General features: G+C 42.3%; 1 protein-coding gene and 1 long non-coding RNA gene across 10 annotated transcripts in view; one reads left to right on the top strand and one right to left on the bottom strand.

Annotated features, from left to right (window-relative positions):
- The first annotated feature begins 1,211 nt into the window (after nucleotides 1-1,211).
- LOC115194660 (uncharacterized) lies at nucleotides 1,212-3,997 on the top strand. Of its 2 annotated transcripts, none has more exons than XR_003878427.1 (2): nucleotides 1,212-1,878; nucleotides 1,939-3,997. It is a non-coding gene; the product is annotated as an uncharacterized LOC115194660 (long non-coding RNA). The 2 variants fall into 2 exon arrangements; XR_003878426.1 differs by having other exon boundaries at nucleotides 1,959-3,997.
- A 6,211-nt stretch (nucleotides 3,998-10,208) lies between these two features.
- The window catches only part of LOC115194653 (H(+)/Cl(-) exchange transporter 5), a 33,813-nt gene continuing 28,295 nt past the window's right edge, over nucleotides 10,209-15,726 (bottom strand). For all 8 annotated transcript variants that reach the window (XM_029754521.1, XM_029754524.1, XM_029754523.1 and 5 more), the window contains exon 18: nucleotides 10,209-14,255. In XM_029754521.1, coding sequence (XP_029610381.1) covers nucleotides 14,165-14,255 — 91 coding nt within the window. In that variant the 3' untranslated portion in view covers nucleotides 10,209-14,164. The remainder of the gene's footprint in view (nucleotides 14,256-15,726) is intronic.

A 15,726-nucleotide genomic window follows, 5' to 3' on the forward strand; every position in this document is an offset into this window, starting at 1 on the left:
AGAGAATCTCTGTAGAATCTCTTACCTGAACTGTGGCACTTTCTCCCTCTCTCTCTCTAAAATTACTCTGTAGAATCTCTGTCTCTCTAAAATGACTGTAGATTCTCTCTCGCTCTAAAATTACTCTGTAGAATCTCTCTCTCTAAAATGACTGTAGATTCTCTCTCTCTAAAATGACTGTAAATTCTCTCTCTCTAAAATGACTGTAGATTCTCTCTTTCTAAAATGACTGTAGATTCTCTCTCTCTCTAAAATGGCTGTAGATTCTCTCTCTCTCTAAAATAACTGTAGATTCTCTCTCTCTCTAAAATGACTGTAGATTCTCTCTCTCTCTAAAATGACTCTGTAGATTCTCTCTCTCTCAGATGACTCTAGAAAGAGACAGCCAGCACAGATCCCCACCCTACACACACTCCTCTCTGACACACACACCTCCCTTTGCAGTCTGGTAAATGTCAGTGGCCAAGCGGAGTGTGTGTGTGTGTGTGTTTCTCCAGTGTTCCTTGGCTCCATGGTTGGCTCAGGGGTAAGGTTAAACAAGCGAACACACTGCAGCAGGGCTCACACACACTGACGCACACACACACTGACACACACACACAAAGCTGGTTGACATTCAATTTAACCCCTGCTTCCTAGAATCTGTGGGGTGGTTTGTATCTGTGTATAAAATTATTGTATGTATAGGTCTATACTGTGATTGTATAGTTCTATACTGTGATTGTATAGTTCTATATTGTGATTGTATAGGTCTATACTGGGATTGTATAGTTCTATACTGGGATTGTATAGTTCTATACTGGGATTGTATAGTTCTATACTGGGATTGTATAGTTCTATACTGGGATTGTATAGTTCTATACTGGGATTGTATAGTTCTATACTGGGATTGTATAGTTCTATACTGGGATTGTATAGTTCTATACTGTGATTGTATAGTTCTATACTGGGATTGTATAGTTCTATACTGGGATTGTATAGTTCTATACTGGGATTGTATAGTTCTATACTGGGATTGTATAGTTCTATACTGGGATTGTATAGTTCTATACTGGGATTGTATAGTTCTATACTGGGATTGTATAGTTCTATACTGGGATTGTATAGTTCTATACTGGGATTGTATAGTTCTATACTGGGATTGTATAGTTCTATACTGGGATTGTATAGTTCTATACTGGGATTGTATAGTTCTATACTATACTGGATTGTATAGTTCTATACTGGGATTGTATAGTTCTATACTGTGATTGTATAGTTCTATACTGGGATTGTATAGTTCTATACTGTGATTGTATAGTTCTATACTGGGATTGTATAGTTCTATACTGTGATTGTATAGTTCTATACTGGGATTGTATAGTTCTATACTGGGATTGTATAGTTCTATACTGGGATTGTATAGTTCTATACTGTGATTGTATAGTTCTATACTGGGATTGTATAGTTCTATACTGTGATTGTATAGTTCTATACTGGGATTGTATAGTTCTATACTGTGATTGTATAGTTCTATACTGGGATTGTATAGTTCTATACTGGGATTGTATAGTTCTATACTGGGATTGTATAGTTCTATACTGTGATTGTATAGTTCTATACTGGGATTGTATAGTTCTATACTGGGATTGTATAGTTCTATACTGGGATTGTATAGTTCTATACTGTGTAAAAATGAGGTTCACCCAAAGCGAAGCATAATAATAGTTTATTTCTTCTCACAGACATCTCTATTTGTGTCTGGTTGTTGTTTTAACCCTTCCACCATTGTTGAGCTTTAACCGAGTGACTCTCACTCACCTTTAGTCAGTCCTCCTAGCTCCCAATACCATGGAGAGCCACAACAACCACTACAGCCCACTAACGGTACCGAGCCAGGTGCAGCGGTACCGAGCCAGGTGCAGCGGTACCGAGCCACCTGCAGCGGTACCGAGCCAGCTGCAGCGGTACCGAGCCAGGTGCAGCGGTACCGAGCCAGGTGCAGCGGTACCGAGCCACCTGCAGCGGTACCGAGCCAGCTGCAGCGGTACCGAGCCACCTGCAGCGGTACCGAGCCACCTGCAGCGATACCGAGCCAGCTGCAGCGGTACCGAGCCAGCTGCGGTTGGAAGATTCCTGGGATTAGGAAGGAATAAGCAGACAATCCAGGAATCCTGAAATAACATCTGACATTTAGCAGAAGCTTTTATCTAAAGCAACTTACAGCAGTGAAACATTTTCATACTGGTGGCCCAGCAGGAATCAAACCCATGACCCTGGCATTACTAGCGTCATGCTCTACCAACTCAGCCGCACAGGACAACCAACTGGGAATTCTGGAAAACCTGGCACTTTGGGGAACGTTACCAGAATGTTATAAATAGTCCACCTACATGTTAACAGAATATGTTGTAGATATCTTGTTCCACAGTACATTGTCTTCCTCTATGGAGTCCCTCTTTGGATCGATATGTCATTGTAGTTATTTTGTGCACAGTAATAGTATATGATACACATCTACCAGAACTATCAGGAACAAACCTGTTGGCTGAACTCTGTTTAATCTGATTCATGTTCAGGGCTTCAACAATCTGTCATCAGTTATCAACTGAACCTATAGGCCATAGGAGGCTGGTGGCGCCTTAATTGGGGAGGCCGGGCTCGTGGTTTCCATGGTGTTTGATGCCATTCCATTTGCTCCGTTCCAGCCGTTATTATGAGCCGTCCTCCCCTCAACAGCCTCCACTGGTGTCGGCATGGATACAACACACACAGTTAGATGTAGTACCCACGCCCTGTAGGAATTGGCAAGGAGCTGTACGTCGTTTACATACAGATCCTGTTCAAACCAAACGTCTCTACTGCCGTGTTGGCTATGGGAATGTCATTATGTTGAATGTGTGTTGTAGACCATTTGCACAAAGTGGGTCCCGTGTGTGTTTTCATAGGTAAATAGGCCATGGAAAGCCTGACAGATTCAAAGCCTTATATGATTATAGTGTATCAATGTAATCACTGACAGATACTATGTGGGCTAGTTTCACTGTCTCTCCCTGTCCTTGGAAAAGATACTGAGTACATTATAACACTTCTCAGTTGTAATATTACTGTTCTTGTTTTATTTCCCATGGGAATGTGGTTCAATGATGTGAACCTCGCTCTGTGTGTGTGTGTGTGTGTGTGTGTGTGTGTGTGTGTGTGTGTGTGTGTGTGTGTGTGTGTACAAACATACAGTGAATGGCAACAACAAGGATGTTAATAGATTCCATTGAAATGACTTGGATTCACAGAACTTTAACCCGCCTAACAATATACGTTTTGTAAAAAGCATCCCAACAAATCAAAGTGTTGTGGACAACAACAGATTGGACAACAACAACAACATGTACCCATCAACGTTATTATAGGAACATGAAACTGAAGCTAAAAGGAAAACTAATGAGGAAGAAATTATTTTTTAAATGATTGAAAAACGAATAGAAATAAAAATGTATCTAAAAACACAAAACTATAATAACCTTGCTACCCATTCACTGGAGAGAGAGAGAGAGAGAGAGAGAGAGAGAGAGAGAGAGAGGCAGAGAGAAGGAGAGAGAGAGAGAGAATACATGTGTATAATGTAAATGTGATGTCATGTATGAGGGAAGAATATCATTATAAACCAGGGGACACATCCTCAGAACCAAATCCTATGTATGTTATTGGTCTTTGCACATCCTTGTTTTAATTCACTCCTAGTTTGCATCCAAAATGGCACCCTGTTCCATATATGATGCACTATTTTCAGTCCTACTGGCCCCGTTTAAAAGGAGTGCACTAAATAGGTAATGGGGTGCCATATGGGACGTAATCCTACCTGTTTCAACAAACTCTCTATAAATGTTTTTTCTGTTTCAACTTGTTTTGTAATGATCATATCATAATGCCACTTGTGGAATGTACATACATATATACATTTTATTCTGACATTACTTTGACTTAATGTTCAATTTGTGTGAAATAAAGTGCTGAATGATGATGATGCTGTATTGGATTATTATTATTGTATTTATTTTTTTACCTGATGCTCAAAGCATTTTAGGATTATATGACAAACTCACCTAATGTTCTGCCGATGTACTTGGTTCGTAATATTAACGTCTGTATTTATCAAACCTTTATGTATTTAACTAATAGTGTCATTGGGAAGCGTTTAACATCTATATTATGAGAGATGAGATAAGATAAGGTATGCCAACCGCAGTCGAATAAAAACAAATGAAAAACAAATAAAACAAATAAAAACAAATGATTTTCATAATAGCGAGATAGGACTGATAGTTTGGTTACCACGACAACTACCGTAGCTATCTAGTAAACTCTACTTCAGTGGATGTTGAACACATTTCTACTGGCAAATGAACACATTTCTAGCGGCAAAATGTGTTAAATTATATCCATGTTATGAAAGGGTTATAATCAATTTGAGGATCTATGTGATCTCTGTAAAATAACGCAACTCCGTGGAAGGTCAGTTCCACTCTGCTAGAGCGTCGTGTTCATTATTTTAATTATTATTATTTTCCGTAGAACTCATAGCCCGTCCTTGATTATCACTTACATATGCATGCATATTATTTTTATTACAGTCAACAGAAATTATCAACCCAAAAATAGATAAGAAAACAGTGACTTTTTGTTAGACGTGACTATGTAAACAAGTAGCTAGATAGAGTGGCAAATTAGATGATATGTTACGTACAGTACCAGTCAAAAGTTTGGACAAACCTACTCATTCAAGGGTTTTTATTTATTTTTACTATTTTCTACATTGTAGAATAATAGTGAAAACATGAAAACTATGAAATAACACATATGGAATCATGTAGTAAACCAAAAAAGTGTTCTATATATATTTTTTTAATATTCTTTAAAGTAGCCACCCTTTGCCTTGATGACATTTGCACACTCTTGGCATTCATTCAACCAGCTTCACCTGGAATGCTTTTCCAACAGTCTTGAATGAGTTCCCACATATGCTGAGCACTTGTTGGCTGCTTTTCCTTCACTCTGAAGTCCAACTCATCCCAAACCATCTCAACTGGGTTTAGGTCAGGTGATTGTGGAGACCAGGTCATCTGATGCAGCACTCCATCAGTCCTTCTTTGTCAAATAGCCCTTACACAGCCTGGAGGTGTGCTTTGAGTCATTGATCCCACCCACCCACCCACCGACTGACCGACCGGCCGGCCGGCAGGCAGGCAGATAGATAGTCTGTCTATCTGTCTGTCTGTCTAACAGACAAATGTGATGATCTTCAGCATCATGAGTCCCCGCCTGCTGGGGTCTGTTCAAAAAAGTTCACTACGTTCCTTGAAGTAGGCTAGGCTATTAATAACCCTACCATGATTAGATGGGTCAAAAGATTAAGGTTCCACCTTATAGATCTCACCAATCTGATCACTTCAACAAGACACGTTTAGAAAGTCTTCCTAGATGCCATGGATTTTCCTCCATCATAGGGTGAGTTGGGAAGCCACAGCGGTCCTTTTGTTCGGACGTGCCTCTCCCAAAATTCAGTGGACAACATTTAGAGCGGAAATATAAATAAATAAATACCTCATCTTCCGTTCCAGCAGTCGCGGCCGGCCCGCTGCGGCCAACCATCCAGTGAGTGTTTGTGCATGCCTGCGTGTTTGTGAATCCAGCGATCGGGACAAGCCCGCTGCGGTCAAATCACGCCTAGATCTCGAGACGAACATTCTGACCAAGATTCTAGCCACTGACCTTTTTATCCTATAGTAAACATCACATCAATCATAATAACACCACATAAAAAACAAGAATAATGATGATTTGTGAAGTATCTCGCCAGCAAAGAGGAGAGGGAGGAGAAAGCTATGTATTACAAATTCTAACCCCGTATAGACTGGTCCTCCTAACAGACTAGGTCTGTATAGACTGATCCTCCTAATAGACCAGGCCCATATAGACTGATCCTCCTAATAGACTAGGTCTGTATAGACTGACCCTCCTAATAGACTAGGTCTGTATAGACTGATCCTCATAATAGACTAGGTCTGTATAGACTAGGTCTGTATAGATTGGTCCTCCTAATAGACTAGGTCTGTATAGATTGGTCCTCCTAATAGACTAGGTCTGTATAGACTGGTCCTCCTAATAGACTAGGTCTGTATAGACTGATCCTCCTAATAGACTAGGTCTGTATAGACTGATCCTCCTAATAGACTAGGTCTGTATAGACTGGTCCTCATAATAGACTAGGTCTGTATAGACCAGGCCTGTATAGATTGGTCCTCCTAATAGACCAGGCCTGTATAGATTGGTCCTCCTAATAGACTAGGTCTGTATAGACTAGGTCTGTATAGACCAGGCCCGTATAGACTGATCCTCCTAATAGACTAGGTCTGTATAGACTGGTCCTCCTAATAGACTAGGTCTGTATAGATTAGGTCTGTATAGACTGGACCTGTATAGATTGGTCCTCCTAATAGACCAGGCCTGTATAGATTGGTCCTCCTAATAGACTAGGTCTGTATAGATTAGGTCTGTATAGACTGGACCTGTATAGATTGGTCCTCCTAATAGACCGGCTCAGAGGAAAAGGATTCCATCCTGGCCTTGTGACTCAAATGACACACATTCCTATCTGTCAGTGTGTGTGTGTGTGTATCAGATCGGAAGGAATTCAGGTTCTCTCCTCCTTCTTTGAGTGTGTGTGTGTGTGTGTGTGTCCCCGATGGGGAGGAATTTTGGTAATTCGAGTCGTGTGTATGTCCACAACACCACTTCATAACTGTGGGACATTTAATTGACAGGCTGGCTAATGGATGTTAACAGACACAACATTGGTCCAGAACTGAATAAACATTTAAACAGTTATCTGGATCAGAAGTGTGTTTGAGAGAGAGACAGACACAACGAGTTTGTGTGTTGGTGTGTGTGGTTTTTGGATCCTGGATTTCTATGGTGGTTAAATATGCTTTTTGACAAATACAGTGGATATAAAAAGTCTACAAACCCCTGTTAAAATGCCAGGTTTTTGTGATGTAAAATAATGAGACAAAGATAAATCATGTCAGAACTTTTTCTACTGTTAATGTGACCTATAATGTGAACAATTCAATTGAAAAACAAACTGAAATCTTCCAGGGGGGAAAATGAAAAATAAAAACCTTACAATAACCTGGTTGCATAAGTGTGCACACCCTCTTATAACTGGGGATGTGGCTGTGTTCAGAATGAACCAATCACATTCAAACTCATGTTAAATCGAAGTCATTACACACCTGCCATCATTTAAAGTGACTCTGATTAATCACAAATAAAGTTCAGCTGTTCTAGTAGGATTTTCCTGACATTTTCTTAGTTGCATCTCAGAGCAAAAGCCATGGTCCGCAGAGAGCTTCCAAAGCATCAGAGGGATCTCATTGTTGAAAGATATCAGTCAGGAGAAGGGTACAAAAGAATTTCCAAAGCATTACATATACCATGGAACACAGTGAAGACAGTCATCATCAAGTGGAGAAAATATGGCACCACAGAGACATTACCAAGAACTGGACGTCCCTCCAAAATGTATGAAAAGACGAGAAGAGAACTGGTGAGGGAGGCTTCCAAGAGGCCTACAGCAACATTAAAGGAACTGCAGGGATTTCTGGCAAGTACTGGCTGTGTGCTACATGTCACAACAATCTCCCGTATTCTTCATATGAATGGGCTATGGGGTAGGGTGGCAAGACGGAAGCCTTTTCTTACAATGAAAAACATCCAAGCCCGGCTGAAGTTTGCAAAAACAAACATCAAGTCCCCCAAAAGCACGTGGGAAAATGTGTTATGGTCTGATGAAACCAAGGTTGAACTTTTGGGCCATAATTCCAAAAGGTATGTTGTTTTTGCACCAAACACTGCACATCACCCAAAGAACACCATACCCACAGTGAAGCATGGTGGTGGCAGCATCATGCTTTGGGGCTGTTTTTCTTCTGCTGGAACCGGGGCCTTAGTCAGGGTGGAGGGAATTATGAACAGTTCCAAATACCAGCCAATTTTGGCACAAAACCTTCAGGCGTCCGTTAGAAAGCTGAAGAAGACGATCCAAAGCACACATCTAAATCCACGAAAGCATGGCTTCGCCAGAAGAAGATCAACATTTTGGAATGGCCCAGCCAGAGCCCAGACCTGAATCCAATTGAACATCTCTGGGGTGATCTGAAGAGGGCTGTGCACAGGAGATGTCCTCGCAATCTGACAGATTTGGAGCACTTTTGCAAAGAAGAGTAGGCAAATATTGCCACATCCAGATGTGCCATGCTAATAGACTCCTACCCAAAAAGACTGAGTGCTGTAATAAAATCAAAAGGTGCTTCAACAAAGTATTAGTTTAAGAGTGTGCACACTTATGCAACCAGGTTATTGTGAGTTTATTTTTTCCCCTCAAAGATTTGTTTTTCAATTGAATTGTTCACGTTATAGGTCACATTAAAAGGTGGAAAAAGTTCTGACGTGATTTCTTTGTCTCATTATTTTACATCAAAAACCTGGCATTTAAACAGGGGTGTGTAGACTTTAAATCCACTGTACATCACATTCTGAAAGCATTCAGACCTCTTGACTTTTTCCACGTTATTACGCTACAGCCTTACTCTAAAATGGTTGAAATCGTTTTTTTCCCCTTCAATCTACACATGACAAAATGATTACAATTAAAAAGCTTTATCATATTTACATAAGTATTCAGACCTTTTACTCAGTACTTTGTTGAAGCACCTTTGACAGCGATTACAGCCTCGAGTCTTCTTGGGTATGACGCAACAAGCTTGGCACACCTGTATTTGGGGAGTTTCTCCCATTCTTCTCTGCAGATCCTCTCAAGCTCTGTCAGGTTGGATGGGGAGCGTCACTGCACAGCTATTTTCAGGTCTCTCCAGAGATGTTCTATCAGGTTCGTGTCTGGGCTCTGGCTGGGCCACTCAAGGATATTCAGAGACTTGTCCCGAAGCCACTCCTGTGTTGTCTTGGCTGTGTGCTTAGGGTCGTTGCCCTGTTGGAAGGTGAACCTTCACTCAGTCTGAGATCCTGAGCGCTCTGGAGCAGGTTTTCATCAAGGATCTCTGTACTTTGCTTCGTTCTTCTTTGCCTCGATCCTGACTAGTCTCCCAGTCCCTGCCGCTGAAAAACATCCCCACAGCATGATGCTGCCACCACCATGCTTCACCGTAGGGATGGTGCCAGGTTTCTTCCAGACGTGATGCTTGACATTCAGGCCAAAGAGTTCAATCATGGTTTCATCAGACCAGGGAATCTTGTTTCTCATGGTCTGAGAGTCCTTTAGGTGCCTTTTGGCAAACTCCAAGTGGGCTGTCATGTGCCTTTTACTGAGGAGTGGCTTCAGTCTGGCCCCTCTACCATAAAAGGCCAGATTGGTGGAGAGCTGCAGAGATGGTTGTCCTTCTGGAAGGTTCTAACTCCACAGAGGAACTCGGGTTCTTGGTCACATCCCTGACCAAGGTCCTTCACCCCGGATTGCTCAGTTTGGCCAGTCAGCCAGTTCTAGATAAGAGTCTTGGTGATTCCAAACTTCTCCCATGTAAGAATGATGGAGGCCACTGTGTTCTTGGACCTTTAACGCTGCAGAAATGTTTTGGTACCTTTCCAAGGATCTGTGCCTCGACACAATCCTGTCTCGGAGCTCTATGGACAATTCCTTCGACCTCATGGCTTGGTTTTTTCTCTGACATGCACTGTCAACTGTGGGACCTTTTATAGACAGGTGTGTGCCTTTCCAAATCATGTCCAATCAATTGAATTTACCACAGGTGGACTCCAATCAAGTTGTAGAAACATCTCAAGGATGATCAATGGAAACAGGAAGCACCTGAGCTCAATTTCAAGTCTCATCGCAAAGGGTCTGAATATTTATGTATTTAAGGTATTTCTTTTTTAGAATTTTTCTAACATTTCTAAAAACCTGTTTTCACTTTGTCATTATGGGGTATTGTGTTTAGATTGATGAGGAAAACAAATGTTAACATTTTAGAATAAGGCTGCAACATAACAAAATGTGGAAAAAAGGAAGGGGTCTGAATGCCTTCCAAATGCGCTGTAGATTTGTTTGATTTAACCCGATTGCTGGGGTTTGGAATCCGTTGTATTAAGAACAACAATGACATCAAATTCCAGACACACTCATGGTTTGACACACACACACACACACACACACACGTCTCTCTGAATGCATAATTTAGATTTAATCAATTTAGCTGACAATATATTTAATCACAAACCCCATAACATTACAATCATAATGAAACATACATTTCCTTCTGTGCAAAAATAAATAATCATACAATAATGTAAACAAAATGGTACATATACATCATGTGAACAAAAACAATACAGACCAATCAATCATATATAAAAGTGTGTAAGCTTCTGCAGGGTGCTAAAACATACATGTCATCATGGTTCATATAACATGTATGTAAAGTAAGCTCTCAGCAGAGCGCTTAGCAAAATGTCCGTATCATCTTCATTGTGAAAGAAACTTCTGGGGAAACGTTTGAGTTTCTGGGGGAAACGTGTGTCTTGGGGATTTGGGCCCCTAGTGGTCACACTAATAGGTCACACAGAATGGACTCGCCCTTTAGAAAACAGGATTGATTGTCCTAAAGCCAGATGGTCTTGTAGTATATTGTGCATGGTTTCACCATGTGGTCATCTAGGGTGGGGTCAAATAGAAATCCCCTGAGTACTTAGACAGTTCTAGAATATAGACAAAAAAAAAAGTTCCAACACTTACTGCCAAGTATTTTGGTAAATTCTTGGGACTGTTCCGTATAACAACTTCAACTGAGCGTTAGGAACTCTGATTTCTAATCGACAATTTACATGAGCCACAAAGTTGAATCAAGGCATATCAATTACATGTAAGACATGGAACAGCGTAATTACATGTCTGTGGTATGATTGGGGTGACAGTGAAGGCCACAGGGTCTTGTTTGACTCAACTTTCCCCTCTCTCCTTTGTTCAGTATTTTTCTCAGGAGTGTTAACAAAGAATAATCCCTCCTTTAAATCCCCCTCTTTACACAACCTCCCATCCTGTCACACACCACCCCCCGTCGTATCAACAGTGTTGGCATTACCTCCATAGTTATCAGTCTACAGAGGTCTGTGTTGTTCTAAGAGGCAGTCAGGAAATGTGCTTCTAATGAGCTTTCACACCTCCTCACCCCCTAAAACCCCTGTCTGTGGTCAGGTGTAAGAAATTAAATCAACAACATCCTGGATAGATCAATTGGGGCCAGACAGAAAAACACACACACACACACACAGGGTGCTCTGAGCCTACTGCCCAGAATTCAGGGAGAATTGAGACTTCTAGAATTCTGGGAGGGGCACAAATATGGGAATCCCTCATAGGGCATGGTAACAATACAACATTCCACGTTCAGAAGGACAAATCATTTCACTTCTGATAAGCTTCTTAGGAACTGCCAGAGGTGCTCATTGTAAGTAGTCTCAGCGATAGTGCTTTTAAACCCCAACTATCAAACAAAGGTTGGCAGTAGCATAGGAAGTGGTCCCTACAGCATGGAGAAATAAAGAAACTGGCCAGGGCTCAGCACAAACTAGACCACACCTTATTGCACTTCCTGTTACAAGACAAGAGAGAGAGGGGTCACGCGGCGGTCATGTCTAGACGGGATACAGCTTTTGTGAAATTGACATCAAAAGCAGATTTTCTTTTGCATTTTAGCTAACCTTAACCTAATTCTCCTAACCGTAACCTAATTTGCCTAACCGTAACCTAATTCGCCTAATCTGCTGCGTAAATTCTAGTAAACCTGCTGCGAAAAAGCCAATTTTGACAAAAGCTGTATCCCTTCTAGACTAAACCTCACGCGGCTCGACAGGCAGGCGGCATTGTGACATCATATTTGGAATGAGAGAGCGAGCGAGCGAGAGCGACGGTGGGGATAGTACAGAAGAGAGGGAGGGTTTGTCTAAGGACAGAGAGAGAAACAGAGGGAAGGGACAGAGAATAGAGTGGTTGGGTGGGTGGATAGACGGATGGGATGACAACATTTCTATAAAAATGAGAAGACCAGGGAAAACACCGCAATAAAAAGAAGAATAAGAAGATGATAATTTGGTCCTCCAGGGCCATATGAATGGGATGCATCCCAAACGGTGCCCTATCCACTATAAGCCCTGGTCAAAAGTAGTGAACTATATTGAGAATAGGGTGTCATTTGGGACAAAGACATAAGGAGATGGTTATGACAATCTGATCACCATTGTTGATTATAAACACAACCCTTCCCATGAGCTCATCAACACACACACAAAAACACATCCCGTTTGATTCTCGATCCCTAAAAAATATTTCAGAATCAGAAAGAGAGAAGAGATTAAACAGTTCATACTCAAAGTCCCAAAGTCCTATTTAAACCAACAACTTCACAAACTTGGAAAGGCAATATAGTTTATGTACAACTCTCAGAAACGCGAGTCCATTTTGGCAAATTCCCCATCTCTGTAAAATATTCCCTAGGACACACACACACACACACACACACACACACACACACACACACACACACGCGAAGGGGCCTAAAGAAAGGCCTTGAAAGAGGCCAATCCACCCCTATATGACTCATTGGGAATCAAGGGAGCTCTGACTCTACCACTGAACCCAACACACACACACACGTGTCTTCTGATGTGTAGGTGTTTGAGGAATGTGTGAATTTGAGCAGCTCTGTAACCTGATCTCCATGTGAAGTCTCCTTGGATCCGTTTAGCTCTCTAATATCCTGTAGCTAAAAGCATTCTATTCAAATAACCTGACTGTGTGTGTTGTCAACCTTTTCCCACGCCTGTCGCACATCAACGTGATGAAGAACCAGGTAGTCATGGTAACATACCCATGTGGTAATGGGGGCTATTTTAGGAGGAATTCTACACTTCGATGTTTCCCTTTTGTGTTCTAGCTTTACCTCAGCAATGTGCAATGCGCACGCGCACACACACACACACACACATCTGTATCTAACAAGCACAGACAAGACAACATGGAGGACAGACTCACTGACAGTTTTAACCACCTGAGATGGACCCTACAGCGATCCAGATGGACCCTACAGCGATCCAGATTGGGTCTGAAATGGAACCCTAATTCCCTACATAGTGTACTACTGCATCAGTAAGAGTTTGGTCAGCACTTCCCCGCCACCTCTCTTCACCCGTCCTTTTCTTTTCTCTAGAGCTCAGTGGAACCTTATATTTTCCATCATGATTAGCCATTTCTGAAATTCTCTCTTTTCATACCTCCATCTCACCCTCATCCTTCCATCTCATTCCTCATCTCTCTCTGTACAGCTATAGTACTGGTTGAAGTGCAGGAGAGAGAGTTCTGTCTATTAGTTCGGCAGGTCTATTACACGTTAGTCATTTAGCAGACACTCTTATCCAGAGTGACTTACAGGAGCAATTAGGGTTAAGTGCCTTGCTCAAGGGCATGTTGACAGACTTTTCACCTAGATGGCTCGGGAATTCAAACCAGCAACCTTTCGGTTACTGGCCCAACACTCTTACCCACTAGGATTTTTGCCACCAAATGATTTTACTTCATGATTTTCCTTCTCAGTGTCTTCTCTCCTATTTTTCCATCCTCCTCTTTGTAGAAATGTGTCCATGTTACTGTATCCACCAGCCCTCTTCTTCAGGTGAGTCCTACTGAGAAAACAAGACCGTATCATCTCTCCTATAGGCTGGTGTCCTCTTCCAAGTCTCATAGAGCTCCGTTGAAGAGGGTAGAGTCTGGGTCTCCGTTGAAGAGGGTAGAGTCTGGGTCTCCGTTGAAGAGGGTAGAGTCTGGGTCTCCGTTGAAGAGGGTAGAGTCTGGGTCTCCGTTGAAGAGGGTAGAGTCTGGGTCTCCGTTGAAGAGGGTAGAGTCTGGGTCTCCGTTGAAGAGGGTAGAGTCTGGGTCTCCGTTGAAGAGGGTAGAGTCTGGGTCTCCGTTGAAGAGGGTAGAGTCTGGGTCTCAGTTGAAGAGGGTAGAGTCTGGGTCTCAGTTGAAGAGGATAGAGTCTGGGTCTCAGTTGAAGAGGATAGAGTCTGGGTCTCAGTTGAAGAGGATAGAGTCTGGGTCTCAGTTGAAGAGGATAGAGTCTGGGTCTCAGTTGAAGAGGATAGAGTCTGGGTCTCTGTTGGACATCTGAGCCATGTGTTTCAGAATGTCTTTCTTAGTGATGATTCCCAGCAACCTCCTGAGAGAGAGGAGGGAGACAGAGAGAGGAGAAAGAGAGAGAGTTTACCATTAGAAATGAACAATGACAATGTGTTTACAAAGAGAATTTCCTGCCAATAGAGCATTCTTCAATTTAAATCGAGAGAAGAGAACGACACAGAGAGAGTTTACAATTGCACAAAAAGGGAGAAATGTTCAGAAAAGGGAAAGTTGTATCCAATTTAAAAGGTCTGGTTTTGTGTTCAAATCAAAAAGACCCATCATACCAGCCAACCACACAACACACATCACCAGGGAAGGTCTCTGGGTTGAAATATCTCTCTATGGGTATGGAAGATGTTCTGTTGACAAACTCCAACCTCTTCTCTAATCAGGCCAGATGTTGTATGGGATGGAGGGATGAGGGGACATCATTAACGTAATTTCCGGTCACAACTTGTGGACTCGTTTACCCCTCACTCAACTTTTTCACCCCGGACATGGTTCTACAGGACCTCCACCAGCCGAAGCTAAGTAGTAACATTAACATGATGCCTTCTAATTGCAGTCACTGTACATCATAATATACAGGAGAACGAGGGTAATTTCAGTGTAGGAAAGGATGAAACAGTGTCTGTGCCACCAGTAAGTACAGATAGTAGTACAAATCCCCTCACACAGTCCCCGCAGCCGGACAACTTTCTCATGGCTTCTGGAAGGAAATGCTGTAGGAATGCTCAACCGGTGTCGCTCATTCAGCCGACAGAAACTTTCAACCGGTTCTCCCCATTAAGCAACGAGTCGAGTCAGAGGCCGAGCCTTCTCTGGTCTCTACTCCTCCCGTTACGGGGTCTGAGACGCCGAAGCCTTCCACCATTAGCTCTGACAAATTGAAAACCCTAGTCATTGGCGACTCCATTACCCGCAGTATTAGACTTAAAACGATCATCCACTGTTTACCAGGGGCAGGGCTACCGACGTTAAGGCTAATCTGAAGATGGTGCTGGCTAAGGCTAAAACTGCAGAGTGAGAAGCGTATAGGGATATTGTTATCCACATCGGCACCAACGATGTAAGGTCACCAAGCGCAACATAGCTTCAGCATGTGAATCATCTAGAAAGATGGGTCAACATCGAGTAATTGTCTCTGGCCCTCTCCTAGTTAGGGGGAGTGATGAGCTGTACAGCAGTCTCACAACTAAATCGCTGGTTGAAAACTCTTTTCTGCCCCTCCCAAAAGATAATAATTGGTGCTCTTTCTGGGACTCAGCCGAAAACAGGACCAAGCCTGGCCTGCTGAGGAGTGACGGACTCCATCCTAGCTGGAGGGGTGCTCTCATCTTATCTACGAACATAGGGGAGTTAGAGCCCTGTCTAGCTCCACAATGAGATAGCCAGCCTGCCAGCTTAGTGGAGTCTGCCACTAGCACAGTCAGTGTAGTCAGCTCAGCTATCCCCATTTAAAAATATATATATATATATATATATAAACACGACTGCGATTTTGTCTT

Source organism: Salmo trutta, chromosome 5 (genome assembly GCF_901001165.1).
Source record: "Salmo trutta chromosome 5, fSalTru1.1, whole genome shotgun sequence".
NCBI classification, from domain to species: Eukaryota; Metazoa; Chordata; class Actinopteri; order Salmoniformes; family Salmonidae; genus Salmo; species Salmo trutta.